This window comes from Chenopodium quinoa, unplaced genomic scaffold (genome assembly GCF_001683475.1).
Source record: "Chenopodium quinoa cultivar QQ74 unplaced genomic scaffold, ASM168347v1, whole genome shotgun sequence".
NCBI lineage: Eukaryota > Viridiplantae > Streptophyta > Magnoliopsida > Caryophyllales > Amaranthaceae > Chenopodium > Chenopodium quinoa.
In genome coordinates, this window is record NW_018742914.1 from 8156607 (window position 1) to 8177958 (window position 21352).

The following is a 21352-nucleotide window of genomic DNA, read 5'->3' on the forward strand; positions in this document are numbered from 1 at the left end:
TGCATAGTGAAACTCGTTGATGTTGACCACAACGATCATCTCAGCGTCGCGTATGAGCTGGTCGAGCTGCAACCTCATGCCCAATGCGAAGTCCGACTGCACCCTAGCATTCTCAATGAATGTTTTTTTCTAATTCCATAGTAGTTCCGTCTTCACGGCCTCCTCAAGTAGAAATGGGGGCGGAATGTCTGAAACGGGGACCTCCATTTTCGAAGGAGAGAAAGCAGGTGCATATTCGGCCATGGTCAACAAATCGATTTTCTTTGTTTTGAATTTTTGATTTTTGCATATCGTACACCGACTTTATAAAGTTTAAATGGCGATGATGTTGATGTTATTGTTTCAATTGGGCCGGTATTTGTTTGTTTTGGGAATGCCTCATTTGGGAGTGCCATGCAAACCAAGCTATTTTTTTAGCATGTAAAACGAGTCATTTTCAATAATTTTTATATCAAATTGTTACAAATTGTAATAAAGCATATAATATATTATTTATAAAAGATCATTCCACAATAATTCATTAGGTAAAATCAAATCATTTACATTAAGCAAGTTAAATCTATTACACAATAAATCTACCTAATTTAGCTACTAACGATATCCATAATAAATCGCATACTATACTCTTTACATTAAGTACATCAAATAACAATATTTGTTAAAAGAAAATTAAAGTAATATTCAACGTTTTTTTTATGATATATTCTTATTATATATCATATATTCATACCTTTTATTAACAAGTATTTTTGTATGAATGAATATTGATTTTCAACCTTATTACAACATCTGTTGCACTCATTTGGTATTCAATTTGGATGTTTATGTTTCAATCTTTTTGCATTTTCATAGCTACTTAGTAGGTTATACGAATTACTTTATAAAGTTAATTACAAGTCAAAAAATCAAGTTATGTTTTGCTGTGTTGCGGAGAATGTGGACTATTTGCAATGAGAGTCCTAATTAGCACATGCACAATTATTTTGTTTTTTTTAAAAACAGACATATTACCATGCCTATATCGTTAAACTAGCAATTAAATTTGTTCTTTTACTTCAAAATTTGACAACTGATAAGGAATGTGAATCAGACAATGGATTTTCTAACGAGACATGCATCTACTGGAGTTATTGATGATGAAATTGGGTTAGACATTGCTGACAAGTTGTGGACTCTAAGTGTATCTTAAATACTCCATGAAATAAATTAGATAAATGGTAAAAATTGTAAAGATAAACTACGTTTAGTTCACTATTCTATTTTATTAATATTTTTACTCTATTAAATGAGTTTATGTTTACATTTTGTATTATTCATAATTTTATCAAGTCTCCTATATTTTGTTTCATATTTGATAAATTTTTTTTGTCATGAGTTATTTGTTATATAACTAGATAATTAATGTATAATTTGTTTTAAACTTAGCCCTAAACTAGTTTAGAAATAATCTTCAAAAGATATCCCGGGGCATTGCACGGGCACATACTAGTACCCGTAATTATGTACGATTAAATGATTAATCACAATGTGGAGACGGGGAGTGGCGTAGAAAAAAAGTACCCCGTAGGAAAATTAATTTGGGGTTACAGCGTTCCCCCCTTTTTCTCTCCTGTTCTACAGCGTAGTCCGAGTTCTCTTCATTGAAACGCCTTTTCAGTTTTCCTCTCTTCTCAAATGGCTTCTCAGGCAATTTGGTTCATCTTTTTTTTTTCTTTAATCAGTGAAGTTCAATTTCACTAGGGTTTCGTTTATTTAACTGTGATTATAGTCAATCTAGGGTTCTTTGTAGGTGGATCATTGAACTTTTGGTTATAATTTCTCAACTTATGGAATTTTGTTGCTACCATTTTTCAATCACCAATTTACTTAGATATTCTTAAGATTAGAAGAATTTTATGTGATTTTTAAGGCTCGAAAAAATTTAAATGTTAAAATTTAGGCTCCAATTTCCCAAGTTACAATTTTTTAAGGTTAATTATAACATTTTAAATTATGATAAACCTCAATTTAACCTTATAATTATATTGCTGCCAAAAGTTAATTATTTTAAGGTTTCATGGTATTGGTTTTGAATGATGAAAAAGGTATAGCTTGGAATTTTGGTAGATTGGAGGGCCATGCTAGACTTAGTTTTGTAGCACTTTGCAATGAGTAAAAGTTACTAGCAAAACATGTATCACAGTAGCAAACTAGCAGCTGTTATAATAACATCAGAAAGATCCTTTTGAAGGCGCTTGAAAGTCGAAACATTTAAATCAGTTAAAAAATAGGAGGGCTAGTTATTCTTTTTCAAGTATAATTTGCTGACATGTAAGTGCATTATAGATAAGCTTGGTTCACATGAAATACTAAATTCAAGTCTATGTAGACTTTGCTTACGGATATTGATAAGAAGATTTGTAATACAAATGATATTACAAAAGGTGCATTTTTACCTTTCTATTCCTGATATCATGTAGTTGTCTAAGTGCTAGTTTGATGGCATTTGCACACAGCTTTAACCCGTTTGCGATTATCTTGTCTTCTTTTCCTTCTTTGATCTTGTGGTTTTGAAGTTTATCTTATGTTTCAATTAAACCACTCAGGATTACGAGACAAATGATCGACTGAGTGAGCTTCCTGATCAAGTTTTGGCGCTTATATTTGTCGTTTATGACAATTAAGCAAGCTGTTCAAACTTGTGTTCTTTCCCACAGATGGATGTGCTTGTGGAAGTATGTTCCGAAGTTGAACTTCGAAGATTCAAGGGCGATGGATAGGATTAAAGATTCGATGAGCAAGGATGAGATAGTTGACTCGGAAAGATGTTGTTTTATTAGCTTTGTCAATCGTGTCTTGGAACAACCTCTTGGTGATATTGATGAAATGAGGATAAAATTTGATTTGGATAATCTTTGCAAATTTGATATTGATAAGTGGGTGAATTTTGCGACAGCAAGTGAACTCAATAAGCTCGAATTAGACTTTTATCCTGCATTGTTTTTCACCCGGAGACATCCTGTCAATAACCGCTTCATACCTCCTAAGTATCTATACACACTTGACTTTAAGCCTACCCTAAAATCCTTACGTTTAAACTATTTATGTTACTAATGAAACTGTTAAGCATCTTCTGGATTCCTGTCAGCTCCTTGAGAATCTGTGCCTCGAGTGTTCAGAAATTTTAACTAGTGTAAGCTCTGCTTCCTTGTCACTACCCTTGAAACATTTAAATGTTTCTTGCTGCTTTAATATGCAAACAATTGATATATCTGCCCCAAAGCTCTTGTCGTTGACATATTTTGGTGATCCTATTGAGTTCAATATTCGGAATGCCTCCTCACTTTTGGAGCTATCTGTTGGCGGTGATAAACTTATCAAAGTAGCCTATGCGTTTGAACCTTTGGCAATATATCTTTCACAATTGAAGTATCTACAACTGCGGATGCGCTTACATAATGGGGTTAGCTTTGTTATTCTATTCATCCTGTTTTGTGCAATTGCGGCTTTTGTGTTTATGTATATGCTTACTGTTGACTTCTTCATATGCAGAATAATTTAGCGATCGAGCACCCACCTGCCTTCCCAAGCCTGAAGCATCTTGAGCTGTATGCTGTGGCTGATTTTAACGAATCCTCCTGGGATGGATCCCTCTGATTAAGGCTTGTCCTATTCTGCAGAAACTGACTTTCAAGGCAAGTCACCCTTCCTTTGCTCGCGCTTTTGGTTAGTGATGTTAAGAGTTTGAGTAAATGCTGTCATATTGATCTAATAAAGATTGAATAATTAGTTTATTCTAGCTTGTCCAGTATCCATGGTATTGCCTTGAGCAATATTCGTAAATCTGTACTTTCATTGTTGTTGTCATTATTATGTTGTTCACCACGCATCGAATATGATCTTTCTCCTTTTTTTTTATGAAATTACTCCCTTTATCCGTCTACGTTTGGACACTTTCCTATAAAATGTGTTCCAATAGTTATCCTATGTGGTTAGATTCTTTCATATGTTAATTTGTGATGTTCGTTAATTTTGACTTCGGACCACCCTTGAGAAAAAGGTTCCTTCACCTATTCCTAACACCTTGTCAAACAAATCTGATCATTAAGTGACAAAGGGAGTACTTCATTAAGAGACAAGTGGAGTACTACCTTCCGGCTGTGGATATGCTTGTGATCAGAGCCACCTTTTGTATGCTGCCTTGTCTTTAAACTTAAATGTGCTGTAAAATACTGGCCTTCTTTTGTTTGTTCTTTGTAGCTTAAGAGATTGATATTATCATACAAAGTATTCAGTATATTCGGTAATTCGATGAAGTACTTGTATCCCCATTTTCTTGCATGCGTAAAAAATGCTCTTTTCTTACAAAAATATTAATTTGTTGGATCGTTTGCCAAATGCTGTGATTTTATTAACTCTATCCACCTCTTTTTCTTATTGTAGCTTGAGGGTATAGGTCAGCCCCCATTGGAATTTCATAAGTGCGAAGGATGCCCTCTCCAATGCTTAAAGACTTTAGAGATTTTTGGCTATTACGAAGTCGCCTCGATAATGAACTTATCACCTATGTTCTCAGTGAAGTAATTTTGGATGTGACCTCATTGTTGCTTATGGAGCCAATTGAAGATGCCGCCTTCCGTGCTAGGAAGCTCGAAGATAAATTTCCAAATGGTGCAAGATTTGTTATATAAAGCTTTCCAATATTGACGAGATACTATCGTTAATTACTTGATCACACTAATCTTAATACCCGTGCTGGTTAGAAGAATATGATGCGTAGCTATGAACTGTAGTTTGTTGCAAGTTCTTGGGAAGTCTTGTGTGGGATTGTTGTGAATTAGTGGGTATTTTAATATTTGTTTTCGATTTTGGCTTGATATTGACTAGGATATCAAAGCTCAAATATTATAGGAATATCGTTCCGTCTTACATTCATACTTCAAGCTTCATTTCTGGGAGTGGATTATTGAATGAAAATTTCGTTATTGGAAGAGCTATTGTTAGCAGCCCTGTTGTTGTGGTTTTGTAGCTTGCGTATCAAGGCATTTTTTATGATATTGCTGATAATTCGATTGTCTGTTTAACCTCTTTTAATGTTTTTTCAGTAACAATTTAGCTTATTACTCCAATTCATACTTAATTCTGTGGAATTTTGTACATCTACACTCTACAGACAATCAGCAATTTCGCGTAATTTGCAAGTCATGAAATCCTCACTTGCATAATAATACGAAGATCGAATTTACCTTCCCATTATTGCACATATAATTCATCAGATGCATAATTAGTTAGACTGAAATGAAGACAAAATGCTCATTTCTCAGAGAAATATTACCAATATAGCACACTCCTTGGCTGTCGAGCTCGATCCGATAGGCCTGTCTGGGAGTGGTGCCGTCTCTGACGTAGAACTCGACCTGCTCTCCTGCAAGTCGGCCAGCGTAGTGGAACTCCTCAATGTTTCCCACCATGATCCTCTCCGCCTCCCGGATGAACTGTTCGAGCTGCAGCCTCATCCCCAGGGCGTAGTCCGCCTGTACCCGAGCTATCTCGAGAAAGCTGTTGTTTTCCTCCCACAACAGCTCTCCTCGAGTAGAAATGGAGGTGGTATGTCGGAAATGGAGCGTAATCGACCATGGCGCGACTAGAGTGTGCGAGGAGAGTGACGAGAGCGAAGAGTCACGTACACCGACTTTGAATATTACGCTCGCAATCAATCAGCTTATATACTACATTTAGACTTCGTTTTATGGTTTGGGTTGTCTTCGTTTGGGTCATTTTATTCTTTTTTGATGAACCTACTTTTTGGCCCAATTCATGAGTTTAGTTTGTTTGTTTTTCTTTTTTTACTTTTTGGCCCAACAAATAAGAATTGTCAAATGGTTTTTTTTTTTTTTTTATAATGCTTGTAGCATTGAAGCTGTAAAGGCTTCTTTGAGTAGTTTACCGAACTTACTTCGTAGTTTGTATTTTTAATTATCGTACAATAAGCTTATGTCAAAAAAACGAATATGCATAGTATGGAGATTTGGAAATAGATCACTCGTAATTATATTAACATTGAGTTGTAAAGCACATTAATACATACATAAAACATCACTCCTAATTAGTACGGGACAAGGACTTTATCCTCTTGAACAACCATGTCTTTTCAGTCCTAATTTATTTGAACCTTGTTCACGTCATGGAAAAAGGTCGTAAGAGTATCTAGACCCTAAACTTGTTCCAAAGGAACTATCATACGAGTCTTCGAGATCACTGTTATATTCACTATAACTTTTACACCATTAACATCCAATTCTTTATCTCCATGAAAAATCATGCTCATAAATGGTTTGAAGTAATATCACTCTTTGAACCTTGAAAAGTATAGCTTTTAAGGTTTCGATTATGAACTATATCCTAAAATTGGGAAGGGAGCTCTAACAAGTGCCATATCTAGGATTTACATATAGGATATGCATAAAATTAATCACCCAAATCCAAATTTCATTAGGCTATTTTAGTTAATATGAGATCGATTAAAAATATAACAAAGGAAATAACATAGATTGGAATGTTTAAATCAAAGATGTATCTAGGTTCGAACAATAGACTACACTACCTGCCACTGAGTAAGATTCAATAACTAGCTTAAAAGCACTAATTTCTTTGCCTAAAGTCTGCTTTATCAAAGTTTAAATAAAAATTTAGGGCTATGCACTTGCATACCCATTGTGTGAGTTGTATCCGCCCTTTGCTCTAACCACTTGAGTTATCCTTCACTGTCAATTAATGTTGTCTTTTCATAAGATGTAATTTGCTGATAGCTTTCTTTATATATATACAATTATTAACTAGCATAACTACACGATTTCCCCATTTTTAATACATAATTGTATACATTACACGAAAAACTAATTACTAATTAACATTAATTTATGATAAAAAATAATAAAATCAGTCTTAATAACTTGATGTCTTATACATTACGTGGTTCTTAGTGACCTTAAATTAGCTTTGAGTCGTTGATTCCTACCATAACAAGTCAACAATAAGGATTAACAACAAACATTTTACAACCCATTCAATAAATATTTTCTTAATTGAGTTTAAGTAGTAATTAATAGAGAGAAACATTTAAAGACCAATTCCCTAAGATAATGACACATACGAAATGACATTTTATCAAACAATGACATTTATAGTACATGTATAAACAATTTGCCTTCAAAGTTACTATTCTTTAGAAGGCACCAAATGCATAAGAGTTTTGTTGCACATTTTTTTACCACTTTTGTCCTTTTTTTACCAATAAATAACTAAATTCTCCTACCCAAAGAGTAAAGTGCAATTTGCCAAATTGTATAAATGAATAATGAATGATGGCCCTCAAATAAAAAACTATAGTATATAAATAAATAATTAATTAAATGGATAATAAAAGTGATTCTTATCCTCATAAAGTCATTCACATCTTCATTTTCCAAAGTTTAAATCTTCCTTTTAATTTGTTTTTTCTTAAATTTAATAATTTTCATATAATAATGCTACATAACAGCCTGTCAACACCGTGGCATTTCAATTTCGTATATTCTTTCTTTATCATTCTGTCACGTAAAATGACCAAAATACCCTTAAACACCATTTACACTAATGAGCCGGATGAGGGTATTTTCGTCATTTCAGCACTTCACCCCAAGCAACCCATGTTCAGTCCAAAAAAGTAGACCGTTAAACTTCCCAAATTACCCCTAAAGCTAATGCTACAACTCCAATACTCCCAAGGGTAAAAATGTCTTTCTCACAGCACAAAATTGCTGTCGGGTACTTTTTGGGTTTTTTATATTTTTATTTTTATTTTTTCACAATAAAAAAATTACAAAAAAATAAAAAGTAATATATCGATAAATAAAAAGAAATAAATTACACGAACGTGACTGATCCCCGCGCTCCACGAAAGGTGGCTAATTAGGAGAGAGAATAAAGTATTTTTCTAGAGAGAGAATAAAACCAAACTTCTAGAGAGAGAAAGTGTTCGTTGGGAGAGACGTTATCGGATTTCAAACGTCTTTCTTCTTCAACTCGCCGGTGAATTGGATTTTCCACTTTCAAGTCCGGCGTTTTTTGGGGGTTTTATTGTCTTATCCTTTGTTTTTTCCGTCTGATTTCGAAATTTTAGGGTTAGGGTTAGGGTTTTTGGTTGGTTTTCAAGATACTCAGATCTTGATTTGCTTTAATCAAAATTCTTCATCTTTTTTGATGAAGTTGAGTTACTGGGTTGATTTCTGCTGCTGTATATCGGTTGAATTGTAGTTTGAAGCAATGTTTACACCCCAGAAGAAGGTTTTTTCGGGTTGGTCTTTGTCGCCGAGGAGAGAGAATCAGAATACTCCAGTGCCGAATTCGAATTCTAGCGCGCCAATTTCTGAAAATGGAGGTGCGATTGTTGTTAGGGATGGAGACGATCTCGAAGATTTGGATGAAAGAACTGCCAAGCTTGAAAATGAGGTGGGGTTTTTTTTGTAAATTGGCTCTGTTATATCTTAATTACTTAATTTCCCTGTTTTTTTTTCCCCTGAATTATGAGTTTTTGCTCACCTGGGTTTGCTCTGTTTTTACTTTATTTTTGTGGGTCTTACTTTTTCTTCATGAAATTTTGTGCTCTGATTTGTAGTTTTGTTCAACGATGTAAGTATTCCGTATTGTTTGCAGTATATTATTAATGAATAATGAATGTTGGGTCTACTTGAGTAAGGTTTAAAATTACTAGTTGTTTTTTTGCCGTATTTTAATTGGAATTTACCACCCAAAAAAAAGAAGAAGCTTGAAGCTGTGTATGTTGTCAGTGAAGTGTTGGGTGTAGTGGATGTGAGGTGCATTGGGTTATTTGCTTCTTCGGTTGTACCAAAATGTCGATTGACCTTCAATTGGTGGGTATGATGAATATAAGGTGTTGTGACTTGTGGGTTTTTTCGGCGAAAATTCAGGAACTTTGGATATTATAATTATACCTAAAAACTACTTTGTCTTAGGGACAGTGATAATGGCCCATTTTTAGGAGCTTAAGATCCTATTGTAGCCCCATAATGCCTTGTTTAGTTGTTTTAATGGACTATAATTGGATTTATAAAGCTGGTTTGCTGCTTGAATTGATGGTCATTGATTTAGAGAGCAGCTAGTTTAGGGGTAGATTCCTGTCATCATTTATTCGTGTAAGCCTATCTTCATTTTTGGACGCTCATTTTTCTCGTCTGTTATCTTCTTCTCCCGTCTCATTTTCTCTAGAAGAACCAATATAGTCCGAATTCCACTTCCCCATGGAACAAGGAAAATCCTCCTGAATGAGCCCGATTAGTTTCTTGTTTTGAAAAACCCCTGTCTTGGCTACAGAAAGTAAAGGTTTCCAGGATCAGTTGAACTTTGTCATTCAATATACTACGAATAGTCATATTCTGCAAAGTTGGTTGTTGGGAGAAAATTCAGGGGAGTATAGTTAACACTATCTGCCTGGCTTGTTATTAGCAAAGTATTTTGGCTCGCTTGTTATTTTATGTGAAGTTGTCTAAAATCTGGTTGTTAGTTCTGTGTGGCAACACTTATGCCATGCATGCTAAGTTCTGTGTAGAGGTTTTGTCTGCATGTTTTTGATCATGTGCTTGATTCTTACAGTTATTTGAATACCAATACAATATGGGACTTCTCTTGATTGAGAAGAAGGAATGGAGTTCTAAGTTTGAAGATCTCCAGCATGCATTATCTGAGCAGAAGGATGCACTTAAACGAGAGCAGGCAGCTCATCTGATTGCAATATCTGATCTTGAGAAGAGGGAGGAAGATCTAAGGAAGGCATTGGGTGTGGAGAAACAGTGTGTTAAAGATGTAAGATTTGCACTCAATTACTCCTTTCTTGAGATTTGCACTCAATTACTCCTTTACTCATTTTACCCTTCGAAGATGAGCTTATGCATTGATTGTTCGTTTGTATTTCAGAAATCAATTTGCTTTCTGCCTTTTGTGCTAAATTTGCTCTATTGTTCATTTAGTTTAAACTTGCATTGTGAATTATCAATTGGAGCTTTAATGGCATATATCAAACTAGTCATTCTTCAGATTTGTGTGCGTGCTTCTGAGTTTGCAGTCCCACCTTATGACTCCTGTAATTTCTTTGGTGTTAGTGGCTGCGTTTTTACGACTCTCTTATTGTCAGTCTGTCATAGACAAACACATTCAGATTTCAGACATTTGGTGGCCGTCTTGTATTATTGTTGGCTAAAATTGTCAATTGTTGGTTGTTGTAGCTGGAGAAGGCCTTGCGGGAGATGCGGTCAGAATATGCTGCAATTAAATTTACAGCTGATTCAAAATTGACCGAAGCTAATTCTCTGGCAGCTAACATTGAAGAGAAATCTTTAGAAGTTGAAGCAAAATTGCGTGCGGCTGACGTTAAGTATGCAGAGGCAAGCAGAAAGAGCTCTGAAATAGAGAGAAAATTGCAAGATTTAGAAAGTCGAGAAAGTGCTCTTCGAAGGGAGCGATTGTCTTTTAACTCAGAGTATGTGATAGACTCGTGTTATATCTCTTATATAAACGACTATGCTAATGTTTTGTGCTCAATATAACCTAACTAATCTATTGTTGTTCTTTTTAATAGGAAAGATGCACATGATGCTACTTTGTCTAAACAAAGAGAAGACTTGCTAGAATGGGAGAGGAAGTTACAAGAAGGAGAAGAGAGATTATGTGAGGCTCGGAGAATCCTTAATCAAAGGGAAGAGAGAGCCAATGAAATTTATAAGGGCTGCAAGCAGAAAGAGCTAGAACTGGTAGAGGTACAAAAGAAGATAGATAAAGCTAATATGGATTTGAAGAAGAAAGAGGAGGATATAAGCCAGAGGCTATCCAGCTTGACTGTAAAAGAGAAGGTGAATTTTCTAAATAAACTTGCCTATCTAAATTTTAGTTTGTAGATCTGATCGTTTTTGAGCTTGCAGGAAATTGATGCTATGAAATTGAGAATTGAAGGAAAAGAGAAAGAGTTATCTGCTCGGGAAGAACAACTTAATGAGAGAGAAAAGGTGAATTTTCAATTATTTGGTGATATATTCGTGTCCGAACGTTAGTGCCTTTTTATGCCAGATTCATTTGTAACTGCTTAATCAGTAGTGAGTCTGTATTTGTATAAATAAGCTGTTAAATTGTTGTAGCATTGACTTCTAACTTGATGTTTTTCTCACCTCCTGCAGAATGAGCTCCAAAGTCTTCTTGATGAGCACAACGCTCAATTAGATGCTAAGAAGCAGGAGTTTGAGTTTGAGATGGATAAGAAGAGGAGATCCGTTGATGAAGAATTGAAAGGTAAGGTCATTGAATTAGAGAAAAAGGAAGCTGATATCAGTCATGCGGAAGAAAAAATCGCAAAGCGTGAACAGGCTCTGGACAAGAAATTGGAGAAGTGTAAGGAGAAAGAGAATGACTTAGAATCAAAAACCAAAGCATTGAAGGAAAAAGAAAAGATTGCAAGGGAAGAGAATAAACAATTAGAGAAGGAAAAGAAGCAGATACTGATAGACTCTGAAAACTTACTTAAGCTCAAGGAAGAACTGGAAAATATCAAAGCTGCCAATGAGAAACAGCTGTTAAGGATACAACAAGAGAAGGAAGAGCTTAGAGTGACTGAAGAAGAGAAATCAGAGCATTTGCGTCTCCAGTCTGAATTAAAGCGAGAGATAGATGAATGCAGATCACAGAAGGAAGTACTTTTGAAAGAAGCTGCTGAGTTGAAACAGGAAAGGATGGCATTTGAGCAAGATTGGGAATCTCTGGATGAGAAGAAGGCAGAAGTTGAACGGGAGCTGAAAAAGTTAACAGAAGAGAAAGAGAAATGGGAAAAATGGAGACATTTGGAAGAGGAAAGATTGAGGAACGAGAGTCTGGTTTCTCAGAAGAAGATGGAAAGTGAGCTTAAAGCTTTTGAATTGGAAAAGGGTTCATTTGCAGCTCACATGGAGTATCAGAAGTCACTGTTGTCAGAGAGAGAAGAGACCGAGAAGAGAAAGATGATTGATGATCTTGAACGGAAGAAAAGAGACCTTGAGATTGAAATGCGTAAGGTGATTGAAGAGAAGGAAATAAATCTTTCTGAAAGAGAGCGTTTGTTTGAGGAAGAAAGAGAAAAGGAGCAGAATAACTTAAATTACTTGCGGGAAATAGCTGAAAGGGGAATGGCAGACTTGAAAGAAGAGCAAAGGAGGATTTCAAAGCAAACAGAAGAAGTGGCTGCTAGTAAGAAAGACTTGGAAGGGCGTAGACTTGAAATTCAGAAGGATGTTGATGAGCTTTTTGCTCTTAGTAACAAATTAAAGGATCAGAGAGAGCAGCTTGTAAAGGAGAGGGAGAGGTTCATTTCATTTGTTCAGAGATTTAAGAGTTGTGAACAATGTGGTGAAGTAACCCGTGAATTTATGCTTTCTGATCTTCAATTTTTAAATGAAATGGAGAATAGGGAGATTTTTCCTCTGCCAAAGCTGGCTGAAGATTATATCCGAAACAGCTTTAAGGAGAATCTCCATTCACCTGAGTCCCCTGTTCGTGGAAATGTGGAGTCATTTACCCCAGGGAAAACTGTGTCTTGGTTGCGGAAATGCACACAGAAGATACTGAACTTATCACCTATCAAAAGAGAAGAACCAGCTGCAACGGATGGCTCTCCAGTAGACCAGGATGCTAATGCAGGACTTACTTCTGATAAACATGATAATGTTGAAGAAGTCCAAGAATTGTCATTTAGGATGGCAAGTGATTCATTAGATGTGCAGGCAGCAGTTGATGAGAATGTCAGGGAGGTAGAAGGTGATCAAGATCCTTCAGTTGGAGCGTGGGGTAATACTGACAGTGGTAAGGAGCCTGAACCTTTCCAGAACTCAGGTCAACACAGAGCTGGAAAGAGAGAAAGACTCAGAGTCAGGACACGCTCGGTGAAGGACGTAATTAAAGATGCTAAGGACATTGTTGGTGATTCAATTGATCGAAGTGTTAGTGAGCATCCAAACGGTGATGCTGAAGACTCTACTCATATGGATGGTGGGAGTCGGGAGGTTTCTAGTCTTGCAGACAAAGAAAATAGAAAAAAGGGAAGAAAACGCAGTCGTGCTCTCACTTCACAAGCTACCGCAAGTGAGCAGGATGATGGGGAAAGTGAAGGGCGTTCCAATAGTGTTGCGGCTGGAGGTCCCAGGACGAGGCGACAAAAAGTCTCTGCAGGTGTGCAAGCGCCTGCTGAAAGACGATATAATCTCCGGAGGCCAAAGAAGTAAGTATTATTATGAATTTTATTCTTTTTTCTTCTGTTTAATGTGATGTCAGGGGTTTTAACCTTTTATTCTGCCCCAACTATAAACGATCGAGACACATTTAAACAAATAATAAACAAGTGAGAAGGCAACTACAAAATGCTTGGCCTTATTAATGATGTATCTTATCCTTAATGCTGTAGTTCCTATGTTTAAGCTAACTTTCTATTCTTTGACTAATTTTTATTTTACCTGTCCATATATTCACAATTTTTTCCGAGTGAAGGAAATCTACGCCTCTTATCTCGTGGTGTATTGTGTATTTTGTGTGGTTTACTGATGAGTTTTTGGTGGTCAAGCGTTTGAACTAGATGTTTATGTGATGGAAACACTCTGCTAAATCTGCAAAACTAGTAAATTAATTCTTGCGTTTGATTTTTCCTTATTAATATTTTTTTTAACAAAAATGTTTTGGTATTTCCTTAAAAAAATTATGAATTGGTTTCAAGTCAGAGATGGTTTGTCAGTGTGATTATGCATCATGTCAAGGTTTGATTCTTACTTGGGGTTTATGTTGGTTATAGAGTTGCCACAGGTGCAGCTGTAAAAATAGCATCTGATGCAAGTAAAGGTAATGATGAAGAAGATGGACAAAGGGAGATTCTAGATGGAAATTCAAAACCTGGGCCCTCACATTCAGCCAGAGTCGCTAGTGAAGATGGTGCAACGAGTATAAACTTGATGGAGGTGAGGACTATTGTGTGCAATCTTGTATTGTTGCTTATTTTTAAGCAAATTCTTAAGTATAGACAAAGAATGTCTATTTTGTACCATCTTAGTGATTTTTTTTCATCACTGACAGGTTCAGGTTGAGGAGACAAACATATACACTACTCCCGTACCTAAAAGGAAGATCAAAAGCATTGTGCAGAGCAAAGAGGTAAATGGAACTCCTGATAGACATGGTGAGTATGGTGATGAAGATGGTAGTGTTGCGGAGGAAGAGGACGATGATGATGAAGAGGCTGAGCATCCAGGTGAAGCTTCAATAGGAAAGAAGCTGTGGAAATTCTTGACTACATGATGGCACATATAGAAGCATCAATTATCAGGCGATTCTGCGTTTGTTCTTCAATTTCGTCACCATTGATTATTATCCCCTTAATTCTTCCATTTGGGAATGTCCATGTACTTTTGTATTAGCATATTGAACCTAGAGTTGTGAGCCACGGAATCTCTATACAAAGTTTTAGGAAGAGTTCCGTTTAGTCTGTCTGGTGCTTTCTGGTAGGAGTAATGGGATGTCTTCTGTCTATTATTTACAGGAGCTTAGATGAGTGTAGTCGTGGGTCTGTGCGTTTTTTTACTCAGGACTTAGCTTACCACATTTTTTAGTGAATGTCAAATTTGTTTGTATCATTGGTTTGGAGATGATTGAAATCTTTTGCTCATTTTGTATTCTCTTAACTCTCCCTATGTGAAGACTCTTTTGCTCTAATCGTCGATACCTTGACACGTGTTCTATCATCTTTACCAGCTTGGCTATTCTAAGAGAAATTTATGAGTTAATAAGCTTTGGAGTTTGATGTTATTGAGTTTTAAGTAGGAAAAATTGTAAATTGAAAATTTTACGCATACAAGGATGTGCTGGTTAATTAATACAAGTACGAAGTAAAATCAATTACCATGATAACATGGCACTAAAATTTAAGCTAATGTAATAATAATCATAAAATTATTACTCCATTGTTGATTAATTCCCAAAATGTATAAAAAACAAAATCAATGAAGTTGACTTTAGTAATTGTGATTTATGGTATATAAATCAGAATAATACAGATTTGTGCTGTAACCCAAACAGCTTACCAAAGGCCACTTCTTCACCGCAGCTGACATTCTGATCTCATAATCATTTTCATTTGCTTGATTAGAGCAGCTATTGATCGTCGAAGAATCAAACATGGTGACCGGAGATATATTTGTCGCGGCATCTGTTCAACTACTTATTGAAAAACTGGCATCTGTAGGGGTGAGTCAGTTTGTTGTTGAGGGAGGGATAAAACAACTCAAAACAGGCTGCTTTCAAGAATGGGAGAAAATACTAAGGATGATCGAACCGCTGTTAAGTGAAGCTGAGCGGAAGGCAATGTCAAAATAAGCTTATCAAGGTATGGTTGGTAGATGTACAATACTTGGCTTACAATTTGGAGGATATTTTGGATGACTTTGTTACTCAAACTCGAGAACTTCATGAATTGAACAAGGATAATGGACGTAATATTCTTGGGTCAATTAGTAAAAAGGTGTATATTGATCTACCTCAGCTTTCTTCTTTCTTTCTTCCTTTCTTTTATCCTTTTCCATGATTTTGTTTTTATTTGCGAATTTTAATGGACGGATATACATGATGGAAAGAAAAAAAAAAAAAAAAAAGATAGGGGGATTTTCGAATTATGTAAATTATTTTGCTTGTTTAAGTGTTGTAAACAGAAGATGAGTACTACAGGAAAATAATGAATAGAATTTTTCTACTTGTAGTTAGGGGAGTTTAAACTATATCTAATATCCTCGTATTTATATAGATCAGATTCATTTGTATTCATATTAAATGAAATTTACTAATAATCATTTTAGTTGCTGAACTTCAGCCATTAATAAAAAAAGAAAGAGAACCTAAAATGGGGTGCAAAGAAATTAAGAAACAGACCATTCTCACAAAAGCTGATTTCAGCAGATTGGTACCTATTTCACTAACATGAGTAGTCGAGTAGGCTGTGTGTTCGTGTTCCTCACTACCTCGGTCATGTTAGCTCAAGTTTCTCGTTGAGATCCTTATTGATTTAAGGCAGCCTTAAACATCCTCTTGTTTACCACAGTTCTATGTACAAAGCCATCATAACTGTAGTCCTGTAGACTATGATCCAGGTTAATGGCATTTTATTATACTTCATACCTGTATGTTCTTTTATCATTATACTACATACTCGTATGTTCTTTTAACATATTTTCATGTACAAAGCCATTGTGTTAAATAACTCATGAAATTCTTTCTTTAGCAACTGATTATATATGCCTCACTTTTCTGTTTCTTTGATAAGTTGAAGAGCGTTTCAGCTGGTGACTCTAGAGACACACATTACTGAAGCACCAGAAGAAAGCAAGAGACACACATTCTTGAAAGGCAAAGTGACAGCCTATATAGCACGGAAATAGTTCAAGTTTTAGAAGTGGAAACATTTCAAAAACAGAAAAACCTCAAGTCCCAGCTACTTAAGGGCTTAATTAACACAAAATCTGTAGGGTATCGAAAATGGTGGTTTAGTTTTTGGAAACAAAGAAACCACAGGCCCCAAAAGCTTCCGTGCTTCTTATGTAAATGGCATTGAGGTTGATGGCAACACTAAAAAAGGTATGAAGTGGCGGCAGCCTCACAATTGCATGAAAGTCTGTGAGGTTGATTAACAGGATTGACAAAAACCTTGAAACTTTCTCATCTAGTTGTTTTAAGAATAGCAGAATGTCCTAAACTTCTCTCATTGCCAGAAGATCTAATTCTTCCTGCTATAAAAAAGCTTGTGATCGAAGACAATGCTAATTTTAGTGGCCTTCCCAATCAGATACAAAATTTTACCTCTCTAAAATATTTGAGCATTAAAAAGTGTCACAACATCCAGTCTTTTCCAGGAGGGAGTCTTCCTAGAATCCTAGGTCCCTTGAAGAACTTCACATTGAATACATGAGCATAAAACAGCCACTCGAGGAGTGGGGATTAGGCCTCCTCGATTCCCTCCAAGATCTTAGACTCCGCGATACAGGCTTCTCATCAGCTTTAGTGGAGTGCATACCCTGACCTGCCCCTGCCCTCTTGCCCCTGACCCGTCCCTGACCCTTTAAAAATTACAGGTGACCTGCAAATGACCCGCCCCATTACCGACCCGCACTGACCCGCCCCAAACCTCCCAATAACCAGGTCTACACACAGCTGAAGTATTGAACGGCTGTCTTCGTGTCCTAGTGAAGTCTATTAACAGCAAATTGAAGGAGTTTTAAGGTAATTGTTGGCTATACATACATTCTGCTCCCTTTTTTCTGGCTTTTTTTTGTATAACTCCCTGTATGATTTATGGATGTAAATTTTAATAATCAGAATATGAAAGGTGAAGAAAAAAGGTTGGCTGCCCAGTCTCTTATTGAGTTGCAGTCAGGAAGATTATTCGATATTCTTGGGTTGCTCTCTCCGCAACCTTATTCGATATGATTATTTTTATTTTATCCCTCTCTAGCCTGCTGCAGATTGTCAACATGGTTGCTTTTGAAGCAGGTTTTGTTGCAGTTGAAGGAAAAAGCTTTAATCAGAGCTGAAATGACTGAAGAAGAATTGTTTCGTCTGATTGAAGAAAGGCTCACAGCGAGGAAAACCAAGGATTATGATAAAAGTGACCTCATCAGAGATGAATTGTTTTCCAAGGGTATAAGCTTGATGGATATAACAGCTACAGATGTACCTATTAACAAGTTGTGGAAGCCATCTCGACTCGACCACCGGGACTAATTGAGTAAACCAAATTATACACTGTTTCTAACGCTAGCCTTAAAACATACTATGTTCTGGAATTTCAATTTATTTTGCCCATTTAAAACAAACTAGTTAGGGTATCTTGGTAGATTTTATGAATTAGTGCATTCTGTCTGAGTGCAGCTGTATTATTGAACTAAATAGGAAGTAGTTGAAGGATAGAAATATAATTCTAAAACTTGTGTCCGTTCATTAGTTCTCTTGAGCCATGGCTTGTATCTTGTTTTTGGCGCCTCATAATCTCATATAAACGGTCAATGTTTGACTGTTGCATTTCTTTTCTTTAAAAAGTGATTCAAGAGTCGTTACTTTCTTTGTTTCAAATATGGAAATTTCCTTTTAGTTGCACCAATTACTTTCTTTTTTGGGTAATGAGATGGAGGAGGAAGCAAGCTTATTAAAACTACTTTTTTTTTTAAGGAGGAAAGAGATACAGAGAAAACAGTAAAGGCACCCATGTGATGTGAGAGATACAGAGAGTTTATTAATCAAAAAGGAAAGTGATAGAGCTTAATTGAAACTTTCAAATTTAAAAAGTGATGCATAAAAAAAAAAAAGTTTCACCCGTCACCGCTATAGCCCAACTCTTTTCCCCTCACCACCCTTTTCTCTCCTCCCTAAGCTGCCATTAAAGGGGGTAGCAATGGCCACAAAGGTGATAGTTTATAGGGGTGGAGGATTTTTCGGATTTTCTCCAAAAAAAAAAAAAAAAAAAAAAAGTAAACAAGAATTAAAAAAATGACTTGTTGGACTTGGGCAAGTCAAAGGTCATTTGACCTAATTAAAGATAATACCTTATAAAAGTCAATTTATGTTTAGTTAATCAAAATATTGACTTTTTTTTGAGCTAATCGAACAAAGGTTAACGTATTCTTGACAAAAATACCAATAAATAATTTTTTGCACTTCTTTAGAGATACTCCGTACTCGATAATGCTTCATGGCAACGTCGAACAACTTGTGTATCTCCATGTCAACTAAACAAAATCCACCTCGAACTCGAAAACCGGGATACCTTTAAAAAATAAAAAGAGTAGTTAATTAGTTAATTCCAAATTTCAAAATAACTGGCAGTCAATCATCTTCTACATTCTACATTATGATATGGCTAAACTCCAACCACACACCAATTTCAGACCACCAATGACAACACCCATTAGAGCTCCAACTTGGTTCTCCACTAGAAGGCAACTCGAACTCCAAGTTTCTGAACTTCACAAATGCTCAAATTTATCACATTTGAAACAAATTCATGCTCAAATTTTCAAAGCTAATCTTCATAATGACCCTTTTATAGCACCTAAATTAATCTCTGCTTTCTCTCTCTGCCATCAATTAGGGTTAGCCATTAATGTATTCAATCAAGTTCGATATCCCAATGTTCATTTGTATAATTCTCTTATTAGAGCTCATACCCAGAATTCTCAATCTTGTCAAGCTTTCATGACTTTTCTTGATATGCTTAATAATGGCGTTTTACCTGATAATTTTACATACCCATTTCTTCTTAAGGCTTGTAGTGGACCCTGTTCATTGCAATTGGTTCAAATGGTTCATACCCAGATGATAAAATTAGGTTTTTTTGGTGATATTTTTGTACCCAATTCGTTGATTGATAGTTACTGTAAGTGTGGGGTGATTGGTGTTAGTTCTGCTAGGAAGTTGTTTATGTTCATGGAGGATAGAGATATTGTTTCTTGGAATTCAATGATCAGTGGGTTGGTTAAAGGGGGTGAATTGAAAGATGCTCGCCAACTGTTTGATGAAATGCCTGAGAGAGATTCTGTGAGTTGGAATATCATGTTAGATGGGTATGTTAAAACGAGGGACATGGATGCTGCGTTTAAACTGTTTGAAAGGATGCCTGAGAGAAATGTTGTATCTTGGTCTACCATGGTTTCGGGTTATACGAAAGCAGGGGATTTAGACATGGCTAGGTTACTCTTTGATAAGATGCCTGTCAAGAATTTGGTGTCATGGACAATTATAATTTCTGGGTATGCTGGAAAAGGATTCACAAAGGAGGCTATATCTTTGTATAATGAAATGGAAAGTTTAGGATTGAAATTCGATGATGGGACCATTATTAGTATCCTAGCTGCTTGTGCTGAGTCTGGTTTGCTGACACTTGGGAAAAGAGTTCGTTCCTCAATTGTGGCAACAGGTTTTAGATGTAGCGTCGCAGTGAATAATGCATTGATTGATATGTATGCCAAGTGCGGATGTGCAGAAAAAGCATTAGTTGTATTCCAGGGGATGTCTGAAAGAGATTTAGTTTCGTGGAACACCATTATCCAAGGTTTAGCTATGCATGGAGATGGAGTGACAGCACTCAAGCTTTACTCAAGGATGAAACAAAGTGGTTTTCGACCTGATAAATTCACTTTCATTGGTATCTTATGTGCTTGCACTCACATGGGTTATGTTGACAAGGGTCTTGATTATTTTTATTCTATGGAAAGGGATTATGAAATTGTCCCCCAAATAGAGCATTATGGCTGCTTGATTGATCTATTAGGTCGGGGTGGGCGTTTAAAGGAAGCTTTGGAGGTTGTGCAGAACATGCCAATGGAACCAAATGCCGTCATTTGGGGTACGCTCTTGGGAGCATGCCGGTTGCATTACCCTGTGGAAATTGCACAGGAGGTTTTGAAGCATTTGGTCAAAGTTGATCCAACAGAAGCTGGAAATTTTTCTATGTTGTCTAATATATATGCTGCTGCAGGGGATTGGGGTAATGTTGCAAATGTCAGACGAACTATGAAGAATATAGGAGTGCAAAAACCTTCTGGGGCTAGTACTCTTGACCTGGATGGTGAGGTTCATGAATTTACAGTCTTTGACAATTCTCACCCAAATTCAGAAGGTATATATCAGATGATCCATTTATTACGCCCACAACTTAAGGAATCTGGCTGTGCCCCGAGGACAAAATATGGTTAAATAACCATCTAGCCACTGGCTTCATAGTTGTTTGTACTATGGTGGTAGACTGGTAGGGTACCGTGCATGAGGTCGAAGTTTTGCTTAACTGTGGAGCAGATGATATACTGCTCTTATGGTGTTTTCCCATAATGGTGTTTCTGATAATGATCTGTTTTTCATCCCTCAAAGTAAAGGGATGGCTACCTTACTTCTGTACAGAAGTTAATTAATACAAGTATATAATTATGGTCTCCCAAGTTTCTGATGACAAGTAAATCTGGAAGTAATACTGGAGATGGGATGAAATTGTCACTTACATCCGTAGTATGTGCCTGTGTCGTGATCTAAGCACGTAGAATGGTCGATAGTTATTAATAGATGTACAGTCGTTTTTTCTCTCCACAACGGCCCCCTCTGTATCTATAGAACAATAACTTTGCCAGAAAGAGTAATAAAAAAGACTGATTACAGATTTACAGGGAAGTATGCTGTGCATCACACTAGCGTTCCAAGTACTCCGTCATTGAATATTGTACAGAGTAACTTTTTTGACATCAATGAGAACAAGGCTTACCATAAAGAACCTATTTTCACCCTATTT

At 36.2% G+C, this 21352-nt stretch overlaps 3 protein-coding genes across 3 annotated transcripts; all 3 read left to right on the forward strand.

Moving 5' to 3' along the window:
• The first annotated feature begins 2652 nt into the window (after nucleotides 1-2652).
• LOC110727727 (putative F-box/FBD/LRR-repeat protein At5g62970) lies at nucleotides 2653-3636 on the forward strand. Its single transcript, XM_021907308.1, has 3 exons — nucleotides 2653-3000; nucleotides 3107-3442; nucleotides 3532-3636. Exons 1-3 carry the CDS (start codon nucleotides 2653-2655, stop codon nucleotides 3634-3636), a joined length of 789 nt encoding a protein of 262 aa, XP_021763000.1.
• A 4264-nt stretch (nucleotides 3637-7900) lies between these two features.
• On the forward strand, nucleotides 7901-14777 carry LOC110728164 (protein CROWDED NUCLEI 1). The gene is made up of 8 exons (XM_021907812.1): nucleotides 7901-8469; nucleotides 9631-9840; nucleotides 10260-10513; nucleotides 10613-10883; nucleotides 10953-11036; nucleotides 11205-13270; nucleotides 13835-13997; nucleotides 14113-14777. The coding sequence occupies exons 1-8, from the start codon at nucleotides 8284-8286 to the stop codon at nucleotides 14332-14334; spliced, it is 3456 nt and encodes a 1151-aa protein (XP_021763504.1). The 5' UTR covers nucleotides 7901-8283; the 3' UTR covers nucleotides 14335-14777.
• Nucleotides 14778-18143: 3366 nt separating this feature from the next.
• LOC110728166 (pentatricopeptide repeat-containing protein At3g29230-like) lies at nucleotides 18144-21295 on the forward strand. The gene has a single exon (XM_021907817.1). The coding sequence runs from the start codon at nucleotides 18931-18933 to the stop codon at nucleotides 20767-20769; it is 1839 nt and encodes a 612-aa protein (XP_021763509.1). The 5' UTR covers nucleotides 18144-18930; the 3' UTR covers nucleotides 20770-21295.
• The last annotated feature ends 57 nt before the right edge of the window (nucleotides 21296-21352 follow it).